The sequence below is a fragment of the Tenrec ecaudatus genome, chromosome 16, assembly GCF_050624435.1.
Source record: "Tenrec ecaudatus isolate mTenEca1 chromosome 16, mTenEca1.hap1, whole genome shotgun sequence".
NCBI classification, from domain to species: Eukaryota; Metazoa; Chordata; class Mammalia; order Afrosoricida; family Tenrecidae; genus Tenrec; species Tenrec ecaudatus.
In genome coordinates this window covers 77,581,733-77,601,448 of record NC_134545.1, presented here as the reverse complement: position 1 = coordinate 77,601,448, position 19,716 = coordinate 77,581,733, and the positions used below count along the sequence as shown (strand labels likewise).

The 19,716-nt window shown below is 38.8% G+C and overlaps 1 protein-coding gene across 2 annotated transcripts in view; it reads right to left on the bottom strand.

Moving 5' to 3' along the window:
* Positions 1-19,716, bottom strand: part of MARCHF5 (membrane associated ring-CH-type finger 5) — a 64,809-nt gene that overhangs the window by 32,479 nt on the left and 12,614 nt on the right. For both annotated transcript variants that reach the window (XM_075533665.1, XM_075533666.1), the window contains exon 2: positions 5,484-5,686. In XM_075533665.1, the coding sequence (XP_075389780.1) occupies positions 5,484-5,686 (203 nt within the window). The remainder of the gene's footprint in view (positions 1-5,483; positions 5,687-19,716) is intronic.

The window sequence follows — 19,716 nt, the reverse complement described above, 5'->3', positions numbered from 1 at the left end:
GGTAGAAAGCAAATATTTTGAGAGTAAGGGAAACAAATGTACAAAAGTGCTTGACACAATGGATGTATGTGTGGATTGTGATAAGTTGTACACGCCCCCAATAACATGACTTAATTATTAAAAAATGTGCGACACAATTGATGTATGTATGGTGATAAGAGTTGTATGAGCCCACAATAAAATAATTTTTAAAATTTTAAATGAATTATCAAGGGTTCATGAGGGAGGAAGGGTCGGGTAGGGAGGATAAAAATGAAGAGCTGATATCAAGGACTCAAATAGAAAGCAAATGTTTTGAGAATGATGATGGCAACAAAGGTACAAATGTGCTTGACACAATGAATGGATGTATGGATTGTGATGAGTTGTATGAGCCCCCAATAAAATGATTAAAAAAATACTAATTTTTCTCTAAGATCAAGAATAGGACATAGATGTCTACTCTCATCTCCTCTACACAATACTGTATTGGAGATTCTAGCGAAGGTAGTTATGCAAGAAGATGAACTAGAAGGTATCCAAATTGGAAAAAGTACAACTTATTATTCATAGATGACATGATTTTATATCTAGAAAATCCTAAGTATATGTAAAAGCTGTTACTGAGTTCATCAAGGTTGGATAAAAGGTAAGTATTTAAAAAATCAATTGTTTATATATATTTACAAGAATAATATGAACATAAAATTAGGAAGATACGGTAATTACGTTTATAGTAATAACAGATAGAATAAAAGTATTTAGTATACTTAACAAAGAGTATCATAATTATACACTAAAATCTATAAAACATTAACAGAAAATACTAAAAAACAAAATTAATTTAATGTGAATCAGTCCCTTCAATCCATGAGAGTCAAGATCTATTTCTGAGATACTCTTGATTTTTTTCTGAGCAGCTAGTAAAAGAGGTTACTGTTGGGTCTCAAATATCATAAAGATTCTTTATTTTTATGGAGTTGGATTTTTTTCTTTAATGTTTGAAGTAATCAATGTTTCTTAAGCTTTAATGTGCACGTAAGTCAACATGCATTACATTACTCTGATTCGGTACAAGAGTGGAACCCAGGGTTCTATATTCCTTGATAATGCAATGTTGCTGGCCCTCATACCACTCTGTATAGCAATATTTTAAAGTAGTTGTATACATTCACTTGGCTGAATCCACTAGAAGAGGGAAGAAAGCAAACCCTCAAATGGGTACCAAGTATCTATGTGGTACAAACAGTTAATTGCTCAGAGGCTAACTGGCAGTTCTCATGCATGAAGAGGTGCCTTTGAAGAAAGCCCGGACAATCTACTTCTAAAAAATTTGCTACTAAAAGCCTTTGAGGGAAGGCTGGTGGTAGTTAAAGGGCTGGGATACTAACCAGAAGATTGGCAGTTTGAACCCACCAGCTGTTTGCTCTATGCGTGACAGATGTGGCAGTCTGCTACTATAAACATTACATACAGCCTTGGAAATCATGTCACAGTTCCAATGTCTTATAAGGTTGTTATATATGTCAGCATGGGCTTCATAGCAATGGGTTTTTCATTATTTGAAAATCCTATGGCGATAGTTCTCTTAATGTACAAGGGATTTCTTTGAGTTGAAGTTGACTTAATGGTAACTGGTAAGGTAGATAGCAAATAGAGGGTTGAAAATCTGATGTATCCTCTGTATTTTTCAAAATTGAGCATGATATATTCCCTATCAAGAATTAAGAACACATATTTACCACCATCCCTCCATTCCTGCTACCACTGGTTACCTGAAAAGATGCAGAACTGGCTACCTAGAAAGCCAGATTAAGACTAACTCCACACAAGCACCTTTTAAAAAATGTGTCAGTTTCACAGAGAGAAGCCCATAGAAAGTTAACCATCACTTCTTCCTCTGCCTCTTCTCTCGTGCCTTTTACTCCTTCTTGCAGTCAGTGTTTCGCAAAGTGGCTTAGGGACCAATGATGCTTGGCAATCTATCACATAATGGTCTGCAGACAATTTGAGGAGAAAGTGGTATAAGTTTTGATCATGCACATTTGAAAATTAGTAGAGTAAAATTTATTACGACTTTCAAAGACATTCTTTTAGGTTCTGAAGACAGTACTGTTTGTTTCAGGAACCTATACTTTCATATCCTAGGAGTTGCTTACATTGGATAAATATGGATTTTGTTTAAAATATATATATGGATTATGTTGTTATTATTATATTTTGTGTGTTAAAATACAAATTTAGGAAAAAGAATGAATGGCTCATAGGAGTAAAAAATAAAAGTAGGAACCACCCCCAAATATACATTTAATTTAGAATGTCCTAAATGATAATTAGTATTATCTTAGAACGAATGTGTTATGAACAGTGAATTTGGATTGATTAGTCTGTATTAGGAGGCCCCTTTATTTCCACTGCACTGGTTATTTTTTTTACACTATGTCTTAAGAATATTATAAAATAGAAATAAGGAATCACTAAAGTTTTCACATCGTTTTCAATATCCTGATAAATCAAATACTCCAGGATGAATTGTGACCTTAAAAACATCAAAACTATATACTAAGGAATTTCCTTTAATAAAGAAAGGTATAATTTTGTTATCACTTACAAAATTAGTGACAAATATGCGGAGAGAAACAAGACAATTTATTGGCAAAATTCCAACATCAGATAACACTACTAGGAATTATGTAGTATCGACAGTATACAGTGAGAAAGGATAAATAGTATCACAGATATATGCTTCTAGTTATTTTGTGTTATGGAGAGCTGAAGTGACTAATGTGTAGAGTATGAATCAATTCTTGGCAATTACATGGGTAATAAAGTAAATCAAGAAATACTATGAGACTTCAAAGAGTTCATGGAAAAATTCCATTTTCTTTTAATTCATAGTCTATACACTTTGGAAGCACTCTTATTTTAAATAACTTTTAATTGTGATTACCAATGAAAACTTATGTTATAGGGAAATAATTATTTTCTTAAAAAAATTATTTTCTTTTGATCAGCAATTATTTCTGCCCCTGATATAAAAGTTAAAAGGCTGACTGGGACCAGTATGGCTAGAGTCCTATCATATGTGCAGCGAGAAAGAGGACAGCACCTGAAAGCCAATTGACACAACTTCACTAACACAGACAACAGCTGGTGTTTGACAAGATGCCCTCTATGACTGAGTTAATATTAAAAACCACAGGACAAATTGTGAATAAAATTCAAACTGCAGCACTTGAACTGGTACCTTGAACATAGTACATCAAGAAAAAAGAAACCTAGGTAAGACTACTTTTCTATCCTGTTACAAGGAAAGATGCTAACAAAAACTTTTCAAAGAAAGGATGACAAATTCTTTTCACAACACTGATAATGTCAAGAAAACATTTGTATGATTTCAAGTGGCTAACTCAAGTGTCATACTCCACGACACAAACAGTATAGCAAACAGCTTGAATCTTTTATCTGAGGGCAAAATATCACAGTTTTTTTAAAAAAATCACAATTTTTAAGAATACAATATGAAGAATAACACATGAAACAAATGGCCTAAACAAAGAAAGTTGGACTTTTTTCTAATTCTTGTCTAGTTGAAGAAAGGAACCAGTGTTTTAAACACACACACACACACACACACACACACATACACCAAACTCATCGTCGAGTCTATTTTGACTCACAGCAAGCCTACAAGATAGAGCAGAATTGTCTCTGTGGGTTTCTGAGGTTGTAAATATTTATGGGAGCAGAAAGGCTCATTTTTCTCCCTCAGAGCAGCTGGTGGGTTTGAACTATCTACCTACCCTATGGTTAGCAAGCCAACATGTAATCTGCTATGCCACCAATATCTTAGTATACTTAAAAGCCACATTCAATTACTGAAGTAAGCCTAAAAATATTTCCCAAAACTGAATCCAACAAGAAACTGAATAAAACCAAAAGAAGAGATCAAAATTCTACCCACTACCATCTCTCAAAAAGAAATGTGCAACTTTATTCTTGAGTGACATACATCATCAGTGCTTGAACACTGTGTAATGCTGAGATCTTGTAATATTTTTTGGGTCTGTCCTTACTCTGAATATTTAAAATATCTAAAAGAATCACTATATAGTGCCACTATTCCCAACAACCTATAAATAAAAGAGAGATTACTTTAGTAAAACTGAATAGGAAAAGAAACCAATTAAATATGAAGCCTTAACTTTAACATTAGTAAACAAGATAAAAATGTGGTGAAAGACTAGTAATAATTACTTTCCCTGATAGTTAAATTTTTTAAAACATCTGCTTTGATCTTATACCTTACAACATTTGGATTATCCCTTTGCATTTATCTAAAATCAGTAGTGTGCAGTATGCAGACCCACAAGTCCACGTATTCCAAATGTTTAAGATACACTATTTCCTCCTACCCATTATTGCTAAAATAATACAACTACAGGAATTCTATCGTATTAACCTTCTCACATTAGAAAAGCATTTAATTATCTACATTTATAATTCATTGTTTTTTAAAGAAACCCGAGTCTGATTTCAATATGTAACCCCAAACCAAATCCATGCTGTGAGGTTGATTCTAATTTATAGCAAGCAACTTATAGGACAGAGCAGAACTGCCCTAAGGGGTTTTTAAGACTGTGTATCTTTATGGAAGCCGACTACCATCAGTCTGTCTCAGAGTGGTTGTTTGGTTTGAACCATCTATTTTTTGGTTAGCTGCCAAACACTGTAACTAGTATGCCACCAAGGTTCCTCAATATGGATAGCACCTAGCAAAAACACACTGTATCTAACAATTCTTTACAAATTTCCTTCAAACCCCCAAACTCCACTCCTCTCAAAGATACTCTTTCCTTCCCCAAACCTTACAAGGATACTAAAAATGTTTAACAACTGATATGGCACAAACACCAAAGAAAATGGTTACCAGTTCATAACTGTATGGTTATTATGGAGCACGGCAAGACAATATTATAGGGTCCTTTACACAGACTGCTCCCTGTTCTCAACACCTTTGGTTAGTCTTTGCCAATTCCCAGGAGAAAGTTAGCAGTTTTCATGAATGATAGCTACATAAAATGGATTTCAAGGATGAATTTAACTCTACATTTTATTGAAATTTTCTTTTTACTATTACTCCTAAACAGAAGAATTAAGGTAAAGTATTAGCAAGAATACACTTTTCTTTCATCTATACCAAATATAACCAGAGAACAAGGCTCTTCGTTACAGCTTTGCTATTTGATTTTATCCACACAATTAACTATAAAAGTTTTTTTCTCAGCTTTAGCCAAATAAAAACAGTTAATATATATACAAATGGATTTTTTGATATATCAGTGTTAAAAATTGTTAGCAAAACAAATGCCTGACATTTAGAGAATAGTAGAAAAATAATACAGAAATTCATAAAAAACAAAGGTCATTTAAAAATAAACCTGAGCTTACAAGACTTATATAATAACATAAAATGTTTATTCTGTTTATTAGGATCTTCTTACCCAACTTTGGAAAAACTATTAAGTATTCAGCATTGCACTGAGGACATGCCACTCTGGCTGTACTGTTTCCTCTTTGTTTTTCATCTACCCAGCGCTGTAGACAAGCCTGGTGAACCCATTTTGTAGATCCTCTGCACCTGCATGGTCTCACCCATTCAGCTGTTCTGTCATCTTCATCAGTGGCAAAACACACCCAGCAACTTCTGTAAGTTAAAAGGAAAAATGATATTTATCTTTAGGACCTTGAGACTCCAACTTCTCTGCTACCAAAAGACAAACAAACAAACCAAACTTAGTGACCATACAGGACAGAGTAGAATTGTTGCTTAGGGTTTCCGAGGCTGTTTGCACTCAAATTAGAAAAAAAAAAATCCTACTAAAACACTTGTTTCTCTATCTAAAAATCACTTTCTTTTTAATGAGTATATTCAATGTAGTTTCATATTCGATGTACTGTTACTTTTTCTTTAATGTTATCTTTAAATATACCAATTTTTAAATGTTTTCAACAAAAGGCTTAAGACAAAGTCACTGTAATGAATTCTTTTTGGTGTGTTTTATTCCTTATCCACTATCAGACTATTCTCAAATAAGGATGCATGGGAGGTCCAAGATATGCTGATATAATCAGATCTTGAGAAGGAGCCACCAATGGTCTTAGGCAGGTGCAATAGGAGACTGTAAGGTTGGGATGTGAAGGGAATTAAGAAGGAGCCACAACATGGAGGAAAGATGGCTCACAAGGCATAAAACAGAATCAAGAATGAAACCATAGGAAAATTTAGGAAATGGCCTGTAGGACTGAAAACTGGCTGAAAGCTAAAAAAATTAAGTTACATCTAGTTAAGAGATATTCTGTCTAACATGGTGGCTAGTGGTTAGTAACTACTATATTGGAGAGCACAGAGAATATTTTCCTCACTGAGGAAAGTTCTATCGGACACTAATGAGCAAGTATTAAGAGGAAGGGTAAATAACAAAATCCCACAAACTAAGTACAAAATGAGAAGAGAGCTATAGGAAGAAGACTTTAGGAATGTGATTATGGAGAAATACACTAAGTAGAGAGAAGGTGTCTGAGAAATCAGTGAAAAATTGCTTCTGCAACCCACCTAGGCCCTGTGACTTATATCAATTAACATAAATTTCTAAGTGTTCTAATCATTATTTTTTTGAAAACAAGTTAACTGACAAGCATCTAATCAGAGCAGCTGGTGGGCTTAAACTGCCAACCTTGTGGAACACAGAGCCACCAGGGCTCCTTAAAGAAGCAGAAAGGAAATTTAATGTACAGTATGTTTCTTGTTTTGTAGGAGCAAACAGTATCCTATACTGTCTACGGAAAATCACTCTTCAGTCCTGTATATAAAACAGGCAATTAGAACAGGCCCCACCAGCAGTCTATGATGAGTAATCTAAATTTGTCTCCACTCTCACATTTCAGTGATCAAGAAAGAACCTGAGTCGGGGGGTGGCAGGCCTGGTGGGGAATGATCAAGAGTAAGGTTTCTTAGAGAAGAGGTATACTCTAGCCCAGGTGGGGACGGAGCATGGTAGTAGGGCAGGAGGAAAGTCAAGGGAGATGGAGGAAAGAGCTAGGAGTCAAAGGGCATTCATGGAGGTCTAGACAAAGACATGTACATGCAAATATATATAGGAGGATGGGGAAATAGATCTATGTGTCTATATTTATAGGTTAAGTATTAAGGTGGCGGAAGGACCTTGGGCCTCTACTCAAACACTCCCTCAATGCATGAATACCTTCTTTTATTAAATTGGAACTCTATGATGCTCACTCTCCCGACACAACGGCTGGAGCCAAAGTGGGTGAACAAGTAAATGTGGTGAAGAAAGCTGATGGTGCCCGGCTATCAAAAGAGATAGTGACTGGGGTCTTAAAGGCTTGAAGATAAACAAGCGGCCATCTAGCTCAGAAGCAACAAAGTCCACATGGAAGAACACACCAGCCTGTGTGATCGAGTGGTCCCAAAGGGATCAGTTACCAGGCATCAAAGAACAAAAAATCATATCATTGACTGCACACCTCCATGATAGGATCGCTGAAGACAAATGGGTGCATAAGCAAATGTGGTGAAGAAAGCTGATGGTGCCCGGCTATCAAAAGAGATAGTGTCTGGGGTCTTAAAGGCTTGAAGGTGAACAAGCGGCCATCTAGCTCAGAAGCAAAAAAGCCCACATGGAAGAAGCACACCGGCCAGTGCGATCACGAGGTGCCAAGGGACCAGGTATAAGGCATCATGCAAAAAAAAGATATGTGTGTGTATGTATGTGTATATGTATATATGTATATATACCATATTAAATGAAGGGGGAAGTGCAGAGTGGAGACCCAAGGCCCAAGTGTCAGCCAATGGAGATCCCCTCATAGAGGGGTTTAGGAGAGGAGATGGGTTAATTAGGGTGTGAGGTAGTACCGATGAAGAACACAGCTTTCCCCCAGATCCTGGATGCTTCCTCCCCCCAACTACCATGATCAGAATTCTACCTTGCAGGGCTGGATAGGACAGAGGCTGTACACTGGTACATATGAGGGCTGGAGGTACAGGGAATCCAGGGTGGATGATACCTTCAGGACCAAGGGTGTGAGGGACGATGCTGGGAGAGTGGAGGGTGAGTGGGTTGGAAAGGGGGAACTGATGACAAGGATCCACATGTGACCTCTTCCCTGGGAGAGGGACAGCAGAGAAGGGGGGAAGGGAGACTCCGGATAGGGCAAGATATGACAAAATAACGATGTATAAATTACCAAGGGCACATGAGGGAGGGGGTAAAGGGGAGGGAGGGGAAAAAAAAAGAGGACCTGATGCAAGGGGCTTAAGTGGAGAGCAAATGCCTTGAGAATGATTGGGGCAGGGAATGTATGGAGGTGCTTTATACAATTGATGTATGTATATGTATGGATGGTGATAAGAGTTGTATGAGTCCCTAATAAAATGTAAAAAAAGAAAAGAGGAGAAAAAAATGATTAGGGCAAAGACTGTACAGATGTGCTTTATACAATTGATGTAGGTATATGTATGAACTGTGTTAAGAATTGTATGAGCCCCAATAAATTGTTAAAAAAAAAAAAGAACCTGAGTCAATAAACTCTTATTAGAGTGAGCCTGATAATTTTGCTAGGAAAATCAGTACACAGATTTTCTTTTTTTCTGCTGGCAGAGGCTAAGGGTGAGGGGTGGGCGGGTGGGTGCGTTTTGCCTGGGGAGGAACCAGTTAACAGTAGAACCAGTGGCTCCTCCACCCAAAGGAGTGGTCATTTCTGAGTGAACTATGTTTCTCAGTCTTTTTTTCCCCCCTTACCACTCTCTTCAGTTCCCTTGACTCCCGGGGTGCTTAATCTGAAGCATAAGCATCACCTGGGGTCTTGTCAAGAAATGTAAGTTATCAGGCCCCACTCAGACCTACTTAATCGGAAATTCTAGGGAGTAGGGCTCCACACTTGTTTTAACAGGCCCTCAGGTGCTCATGGTGACTGTAACCCTTGGAGAACTTCCATTCTAGCCATCCCTCTTTGTCATTTTCCTAACTTTGAGTCTATCCTCGGTAATTCTTCCTAAACACAAGAAATACAAACATGGTATGTCTTTTTATACTTACTGTATACTAACATTTAAAAATTAACTGGCTTAAGTTCAAGAGTAGTGGCATCACATTTATCATCAAAACGGGAATATCAAGACCTACTTTGAAGTACAATGCTATCTGTGAACATACATATCCACAATAAAGAAAAATCAGTCAATACAACTATCATTCAGTGGTGTATGTACCATTTATCACGTACCATGGATCATTTAGTGGTCTACCAACCACTAAAGCTAGTGAAGAATTGTAGAATTTTACCAACATTTTCTGTCTGAAATTGATCAAAACACAGAATCAAGATGAACTTATAATTGTTGGTGACTAGAATGCAAAAGTTGCAAACAAAGAGGAAAGTAGCGGGAAATACGGCCTTGGTGAGAGAAAGAGAGCTGGAGACCACATGATAGAACTTTGCAAGACCAACAATTTCTTCAGAGCAACCCTGTTTACAATACACAAACAGACTGTACATGTGGCCTTCTCCCGATGGAACACAGAAAACAAACTGACTACATCTGTGGGAGGAGACCATGGAGAAGCTCAATATCAGCAGCAAAACAAGGCCGAGGCTGACTCTGGAACAGACCATCAATTTGCTCATATGTAAACTGATGAAAACCAAAACAATTCTACAAAAGTCCAAATATAACCTTGAGTAAATCCGACCTGAATTTTGGAAATATCTCAAGATCAGATTCAACACCTTACACTAGAGATTCTGAAACTTGCCCTTAATAGTAGAGTAGCGAAGGCAAATAGAAAAAAATGATGACGTGAAAGAAATGAACAGAAAATTTCAAAGGGCAACTTGAGAAGACAAAGTTTTATAATGAAATGTGAAAAAGACCTAGAATTAGAAAACCAAAAAGTACATGCTCAACATATCCTAAACTGAATGAATTGAAGAAAAAATTCAACCCTCAAGTTGCAATATTTATTTTATGTGCAAAATATTGAGTAATGCAGGATGCATTAAAAGATTAAAAGAATAGTCATTGAACCCAAAAGAACTAGTCAACATTCAACCATTTCAAGAAGTGACATATGATTAAGAACCAATGATACTGAAGGCAATAGCCCAAAGCCAAGCTCCTATCATAGATGGAATACTAACCGAAGTGTTTAATAAGTTGATGAGCACTATAAGCAACTTATTTATTGATGCCAAGGAATTTGGGAGACAGGTACTTGGCCAACTGACTGAAAGAGATTCATATTTGTACCCATTCCAAAGAAAGGTGACCCAAAAGAATGCACAAATTATAGAATGGTATCCCTGAACCTATATCCAAGTGAAATTTTACTGAAGCTCATTTAACAATGGTTGCAGCAGTACTTTTGACAGGTAACTGCCAGAAATTCAAGCCATATTCAGAATAGGACGTGGAAAAAGGGATATATCATTGCTGACCTCAGATGGATCTTTGCTAAAAGATAATACTAGAAAGATAGTTGTGTTTATTGGCTATGCAAAGGCACTGGATCATAAAACTATGGAGAGCTTTTATATTTTCTCTTTATGTAAAAGTACGGAAAATCAGGCTTCTGCCTTAAATTCTAATATCTTTTCATTTTCCCAAGAACTTTTTTTGAGGAAAACAAAATAAAAAGCAAACAAACAAAACCACTGCCATTGGGTCATTTGTAATTCATAGTGACTCTATATAGGGTTTCTGAAACTGTAAATCTTTACAGGGACAGCTTCAGATTTGGTGCCTTAATAGTATTTAAATAAATGGAAACATGCTTGGAACTATATACTCTGGTTAACGCAAGGAAAAGCCCGTTCAAAAATGGAAAAAAACGACACACTGCTTGCTCCTTCTCCGGACTGTCACACCCTTGAATTGATGTTCCCCCCAAAAAAGACCAAAAATCCTTTCATGTGTCTGTTCACTTGAGTGGAGTGAGAGTATTTGGCTGGTTCTTTCAAAGAGATATAATGGTCACAATTTGACACTTCACTAAAGGGCAAAACTGAAAGGAAATACATCATCATGAGGGCAACTATTTATAGAACACATAGTTATGCTGTGTATTTTGGTTTTTGTCTTCATACACCCAGAATGCTTCAGTACATCTACCTTAAAAATAAGGAAATAACACTTCTTGATGTACTTGAACTATTGAATTGTATGATAATGTGAATTATATGCCAATAAAACTGTTGGGGAAAAAAAAAGGAAATAAAAGTCCAGAAAGGTTCAGTGATATCTTGTCATATTTATAATGGACTCAGAAAATTTTGCATTTTTTATGGCCATATAGCTACTATAAGATAATTAATTTCATTTTTATCAGGGTTTTTAAAAATCATTTTATTGGGGGCTCATACAACTCTACATGAATTGTGTAAAGCACATTTGTACATTCATTCTCAAACATTTGCTCTCCTGGCATCAGTTCATTTTCCCTTCCCTCCCTGTTCCCCCCTCCCTCATGAACCGTTGATAATTTATAAATTATTATTTTGTCCTAATTTACACTGTCCAAAGTCTATCTTCACCTACTTTTCTGTTGTCCATCCCCCAGGGAGGAGATCCTTGTAATCAGTTCCCACTTTCCAACCCACCCTCCCTCCACCCTCCAGGTATCGCCACTCTCACCACTGGTCCTGAAGGGATCATCCACCCTGGATTCCCTGTGTTTCCAGTTGCTATCTGTATCAGTGTACATCCTCTGGTCTAGCCAGATTTGTTAAGTAGAATTGGGATCATGATAGTGTGTGTGTGGGGGGGGAGGGAGCATTTAGGAACTAGAGTAAAGTTGTATGTTTCAACGTTGCTACACTGCACCCTGACTGGCTCGTCTCCTCCCCGTGACCCTTCTGATAAGAGGATGTCCAGTTGCCTACAGATGGGCTTTAGGTGTCCACTCTGCACTCCCTCTTGTTCACAATTCGCATTCCCCCTTATTCATAACAGGGTTCTTTTTCTAGAAATCTAAATCCTTTCACTTTGCTTCAGCGTGCCATTTAAATACTTTATGGAAACTATGACAAGAACTGAAAAAAAGAAAGAAAAGAACTGAGAAGTACTGGAGACAAACTGATACTTCAGTTTGGAGGTATGGTCAGAAAGAGCTTCATAAAAAAAGGAAGCTAGTTTGGCCTGGATAAAATATATACATATTTATGTATCCATGAAGAGATGCAGACTTTAAAATGGTAATACATGGTGCTGGCTGGGTACTCAAATATAAGAGCACCATGATGGTGAATAATGAATTATGGATTGTTTTGAATGCCAAACTAAAGAATTTGAGCTTAATAACCAGTAATAGAAAATAAAAGTTTTTTAGCTGGCAGTTATACAAGATTATCCTAAGTGCTGTTAAACATTATAAAGTTTGAAAAGATACTGTTTTTCAACAAAGAGGTGTCTCCTAGAGGCTATGGGGGAATGCGATAGGGAATACAAAAACTTTCTCTTCTTAATGAAATTTAAGTTGAATGTGTGTGGTGGTGCTAAAGGAGAAATTCAGATATTTGGGACAGATACATTTAAAAGAATATAATATTCCTCCCTCCCAGAAGAATTTATTTCAAAGGACAGCACTGAATCTATACCTCCGGGAGATGGACATATCTGATCGGAGCATGCAGGAACAAATGAAGGGGGAGGAGGAAAGAGTGGAGCACATCCTGGCCCACCAGTCCTTGATGATGATCTTCCCGATTAGAGCAGCCAGTCCACAGAAAGGACCACATGGCCGGCCCCACTATGAGTCAAGATGTCCCTCACTGACCCATAGCCCTATAGGGGACAAAACCAGAGACACAGTGTGGGAACTGCACCCAATCTGATCCCGCCACACCGAGGCAAAACACTAAGGGGGTAAAACAGAACAACAAGGGAACGGAGCAGATAGGTCTCCAGGGAATGCCAAATGTGGACGTTGGGGCCAGGGCTTGGTGCTCCAACAGACTGGACTGGAAAACACTTCTAAAGGCCAACAAACAGTCCCTAAACTAGCTACAACCCTTTCTTTCTTGTAGTGTTTTGTTTTCATTGGTGTGGTGTTGTTTTGTTGTATATTGTTACCTGATTTTGTTCTATCTTGTTTTTTGTGCATGTTATTATCTCCCCAAGTCTGTCTAAGTAAGATAGGCTGGATGAACAACCTGGAGGAGAAAACAACGGGACCGACAGTTCTGGGGGGACATGGGAGAGGGGGAAGTGGGGGTAAAGGTAGTGGTGGTAACAAACCCAGGGACAAGGGAACAACAAGTGATCCAAATTGGTGGTAAGGAGGGTGTAGGCGGCCTGGTAGGGTGTGATCAAGGGTAATATAACCAAGAGGAATTACTGAAACCCAAATGAAGACTGAGCATGATAGTGGGACAAGAGGAAAGTCAAAGGAAATAGAGGAAAGAGCTAGGAGGCAAAAGGCATTTATAGAGGTCTAAATAAAGGCATATACAGATGCAAATATATTTATATAGGAGGATGGGGAAAGAGATCTATGTGCATATATTTATAAGTTTAGTATTAAGGTAGCAGAAGGACATTGGGCCTCCATGCAAGTACTTCCTCAATGCAAGAACGCTTTCTTCTATTAAATTGGTATTCTATGATGGTCACCTTCCTAACACAATTGCTGAAGACAAAGCGGGTGAATAAGCAAACCTGATGGTGAAGAAACCTGATGGTGCCCGACTATCAAAAGATATAGCGTCAGGAGTCTCAAAGGCTTGAAGGTAAACAAGTGGCCATCTAGCTCAGAAGCAACAAAGCCCACATGGAAGCAGCACACCAGCCTGCCTGATCACGAGGGGCCAAAGTGATCAGTTATCAGGCATCAAAGAAAAAAATCATATCATTGTGTACACACATCCCTGATCCGATCGCTGAAGACAAATGGGTGCATAAGCAAATGTGGTGAAGAAAGCTGATGGTGCCCAGCTATCAAAAGGTATAGCGTTTGAGGTTTTAAAAGCTTGAAGGTAAACAAGCGGCTATCTAGCTCAGAAGCAACAAAGCCCACATAGAAGAAGCACACCAGCCTGTATAATCACGAAGTGTCGAAGGGCCCGATCAGGTATCAGGCATCATCAGAACAAAAAATCCTATCAGTGTGAATGAGTGGGGGAATGCGGAGCAGAGACCCAAAGCCCATTTGTAGGCCACCAGACATCCCCTTACAGAAGGGTGGCGGGGAGGAGGAGACAGCCAGTCAGGGTACAATGTATCAATGATGAAACATACAACTAGTTCCTAAATGCTTACCCCTCTCCCCCACTATCATGATCCCAATTCTACCTTACAAATCTGGCGAGAGCAGAGGATGTACACTGGTATAGATAGGAACTGGAAACACGGAATCCAGGGCAGATGATCCTTTCAGTACCAGTGTTGTGAGTGGTGATTGGGAGGGTGGATTGTAAAGAGGGAATCGATTACAAGGATCTACATATAACCCCCTCCCTGGGGGATGGACAACAGAAACGTGGGTGAAGGGAGATTTCAGACAGTGTAATAATTGATAAATTATTAAGGGTTCATGAGGGAGGGGGGAGCAGGGTAGGAGGGAGAAAATGAGGAGCTGATGCCAGGGCTTAGGTAGAGAGCAAATGTTTTGAGAATGATGAGGGCAATGAATGTACAAATGTGCTTTACACAATTCATGTATGTATGGATTGTGATAAGAGTTGTATGAGCCCCTAATAAAACTATTTAAAATTGAATATATATTAAAAATAGAATACGAGATATAATGTAATAAATGTACAAAGGCTTTATGGAAACAAGAACGACTTTTACTAACTCTCCTGGGAAGCTATGTAAGGCTTCAATGTAATATTTGACGGGAATTCTAACTGGGAAAGAGTTATCAGGAGTTAAAGGAACAAAGTTGGGGGGAGGGGAATTGAAAAAAAGGGAAGCTGTTATCAAGGGCTCAATTGAATGTAAATGTCTAGAAAATAATGATGGCAACATCTGTACAAATATAGATACAACTGATGTATGGATTGTTATAAGAGCTGTAAGAGCCATCAATAATTTAATTTTAAAAAGGACAGAAAGGGCATCTAAAGTTTAAAAAACAAGGTGAAAAGCCAGATATATTCAGCGGACAATGAAGTGGAAGGAGTGTGGTTGAGAACAGCTTAGTGGGCTGGGCTGGATTTAAAAAACAAATCAAAGCACATTAGAAACAAAACCAGCCCGTCGCCAAAGACTCAATAACAACTCAAAGAGCCCCTCTTGGACCGACTAGAACTACCTCACAGGTTTTTCAAGGCTACAAATCTTTGCAGAAGCAGAAAGAGCACCAAATCTTTCTACCATAAACTGGTTGGTGGACTGCTGTCCTTTTCCTTAGCAGACAAATGCTAAACCACTGCTCCACAGGGGATTCTTTAAGGAATATTAGGGTACTGAAAACTTTGCACCAGTGGCAGCTTTTAAAGCATATGAAACATGAAAGAATGTATTTTAATGCTTGATGGATTAAAAGAAGCCACATCAAAGACCAACACCTGGGAAGTCAAGATATGTATGTACCTATCAGAGAGAGCCGAAGACTTCACGACCCTCACTCTTCACTTACATACATGGTTAGCTTCCTAAAATTAGGTTGTTAAAAGAAAATGAAGGATGATAACATCAGGTCTAAAATAGAGGATGAGTACATCATTATATAATTGCCAATTGTACCATCATAATTGTCAAACCACTGAGACTCATGGCCCAGACAAGCTGACACTTAACCGTAACTATCACAGTCAGCATTATTCTTTTTTTTAACAAACCCTTGTGTCGAGGGCTGACTTTCAATAGATCGCAGCGAGGAAGCTGCTCTGCTACGTACGAAACCCCAACCCAGAAGCAGGTCGTCTATGAATGGTTTAGTACCAGGCTCCCCACGAACGTGCGGTGCGTGACGGGCGAGGGGGCGGCCGCCCTTCCAGCCGCGCCCCGTTTCCCAGGACTAGAGGCACTCCACACCGGACCCCATCGCGACGCGCGGCCCGCCAGCCGGCGCCAACATTATTCTCCTCTCCCATTGATGTTCATTATTGTGAGGTACAGATTGTCAATGCACAAAATAGGTTGTAGATTTTTACTACTGTTATAAATTCAAAAGGTTGGTTCATTGAGATAGTCAACAAATATACAGGTGTACTACCAAGAAAGAACCTAGAAGGCATTCTTTGAACCAGGAGTCATTGCGCTGAGAACCTCCTAGACCCAAAGGAAGGTCTGATAGCAATACATATGGAGCTCTCCAAGAAACACCAGGCCCACAAATGTTAAAAGGAGATGAAATCCTTTCCCCACAGCCAACAGAAAGAGAAAGCCTTCTTCTAGACCTGGCACCCTGAATTTAGACTGCCAGCCTCCTAAATTATAAGACAATTAATTTGTTAAAACTATCCACTTGTGGTACTTTTGTTACGGAGGGACTAGATCACAAAGATAGGTGATCATCAGTTTCTTCTCTAATAGGTCAAGAGCACAGAGACCAGAAAAAGTAATTAGGTTCACTGATTGTTATTGGGAGCTTTTAGTAGAGCTAAGGATAAGTGACAGGGTACAGTGGTTTGACACTTATGTAATGATATAATTTGGTAGTTATATGTGATTATCCTCCATTTTTGTATGATTTGCCTTTTGGAACCTAACCAAGTAAGAGAGTTAGGGATATAAGATCTCTCCTTCTTTGCTCTTTTCTCAGAAAGCAAGGATGCTTGCCTTTCACATGGGATACCAGTTTGATTTCCAGACAAGGCAATACATGCAGAATCATCACTCATTTGTTAAGTGGAGCCTTCCAAGTGGCTATGATGCTGAACAGATGTCAGAGGAACTTCTAAACCATGGACTAAGCAGATAGGTGACAATCTACTTCTGAAAATAAGTCAGCATAAGTCCTATGGATCACAACGGTCAGATCTCTAACCCATTAGGAGGATGGTACTGTCTTAAATAGCATTTCAATTTGCTATGCACAGGACCACCATGAGTTGAGGGCCAACTCGAAGGCACCTAACAGCAAGAGAAAAAAGGGAAACAGAAGCCAAATTATAAGGATAACAAAGAGAAAATAAAAATGATAGGCCCCAATAAAAGAACGTATTTTTATAAATGTATATTATTAATACAGCAGAATATATTATACAAGGTGGTACACACACAAAAAAAACCCTGGAATTTCCCCTCCAAAGCTGTATATTTAATTTGTTTCTTGCAAAACAACCTTATCATCTTCAAAGTAGCCTCCATTACAGAAAGACATTTGTCAAATCTGCGATTCCATTCTTGGAAACATTTTTCAAACTCATCTGTTTGGATAGCTAGTAGCACCTCCCTCATTTTTTTCTTCACCTCTTCTGTGTCCTCAAATCGCTGTCCTTTCATGTCCCTCTTCTTTCTTGAAAACAAAAAGAACTTGCACAGAACTAGGTCAGGTGCATGGGGCAAGAGAGGTATGCTGTCACAATGAGGTGGCTGTGTGAGCAGATGCATTGTCATGGTGGCAAAACCAGTGCCCTTTCTGCCACAAAACAGGCCTTTTCTGTCACACACTCTTATGCCATCTTTTCAGAAGTTCTAAACAGAAAGCTTAACAGTCTGGATCAGGTATCAGGCATCAAAGACCAAAAAAATCATATCATGGTAAGTGAGGGGGAGTGCAGATTGGGGACCCAATGCCCATCTGTAGGCAACTGGACATCCCCTTATAGAAGGGTCTCAAGGAAGGAGACGAGCCAGTCAGAGTGCAGTGTAAAGTATAACAATGATAAAACATACAACTTTCCTTTAGTTCTTAAATGCTTCCCTCCCACACCCCGGTCCCCTATCATGATCTCAATTCTACCTTACAAATCCAGCTAGACCAGAGGGTGCACACTGGTCCAGATAGGAATTGGAAACACAGGGAATCCAGGATGGATGATCCCTTCAGGACCAGTGGTGAGAGTGACAATATCGGGAGGGTAGAGGAGGGAAGGTAGGGTAGAAAGGGGGGACTGATTATAAGGATCTACATATAACCTCCTCCTTGGGGACAGACAACAGGAAAGCGGCTGAAGGGAGACATTGGACAGCGTAAGATATGACAAAATAATTTATAATTTTATCAAGGGTTCATGAGGGAGGGGGAAACAGGGAGGGAGGGGAAACATGAGGAACTGATGTCAAGGGCTTAAGTAGAAAGCAATTGTTTTGAGCCCCCAATAAAATGATTTAAAAAACAAAACCTGGTAGAATGAAGTCTAAATGCACTATCCCCCTCACATCAAAAAAAAAGAGCATCATCTTGATCTTTGATTTCACGTGATGAACGTTTTTGAGCGGTGACAGTGGCATCTTCCACTGGCTTGATTGACATTCACTTTGGGGTCTTAAGCATAGAACCATATCTCGACAGCAGTACTGACCGTGGAAAAAGTCTGGGTCACTTAGGAGCCGGAACTGTTCTTTCAAAGCAAGGCATGTTTCTACTCAATGCTCTTTTTCCTGGTCAGTCAAGGCACAAATTTTGCAGCAACCTTTTCATTCCCAAATCTCCCATTACAATTCAGTGAACCGAGCTCCTAGACAGTCCAGGTAACTTCCCCATCTCTTCAAAGGTCCCTGGTCAGTCTTCGAGCACCAGTGCATGAATTTTGTGAACATTTTTGTCCGTTTGGGAATTCAGGAAGTTGAAGGACCTCTAAAATGAGATTTGTCATAAGTTGACAGTTCACCTATTTTTGAAACAAGAAAACCATTTGTATACTTGAGTTCTTGAGTTTTTTCCATGGCGCTGTCCTTGTAAGCTGTGTTCAACATCACAACAGTTTCTTTGGCATTTTTGCTCAAGCAGGAAACAAAATTTCACAGCTGCATGCTGCTCTTTTAAATTGGCCATCACAAAAAACAAGATTTAAGTGAAACAGCTTTTAAGAAAAAAAATCACTGTGACCAGTGAGAATCAGTGCCATTTGGAACACTAACTCAGAGCATGTTGCTCTAGTGGTAAAAATGAGTATTACAAAAGCTCCGCCCAGTGGAGCTTTTCCCCATTTTTGCGGGGGTGGGGTGGGGTGTGGGGTGGTGGGGTGGTGGTGTATAGATACCCCTCACTGCCATGCACTCAATTCGAACTCTAAGTGACCCTATAAGACAGGGTAGAACTGCCCTTGGGAGCTTCTGAGAATGTAACTCTTTATGAATGTAAGGTCTTATTTCTCCTCAGAGAGGTTGCTGGTTTTGAATTGCTCACTCGGGATCACAGTCCAATGTGCAACCAATCCAAAACACAAAAATCCACTGTCATTGAGTCAATGCTGATTCATAGAAACCCCTCTGTGGATTTCTGAGACTAATGTTTACAAGAGTAAAAGTACATTCTTTCGCTCTAGCAGCTGCTGGTGGTTTCAAAAATGCAGATTCCAACCCAACGCCAAACCACTACACCTTTAGGGCTCCTATGTGTAATCACTACTTATTTTAATTGCCATATATTACAGAATTAAAAAAATATATTAACAAAAGCAAATTATTGATTGATATAATTATTTATGATACATATAAAAACAAAACAAGAGAAATACCAGTTGCTGTTGCGTCAGCTCTGACTCGTGGCAACCTTTGGTGTGGCAGAGTGGAACTGTTCAGTGTTCTCAATGACTGCTTTT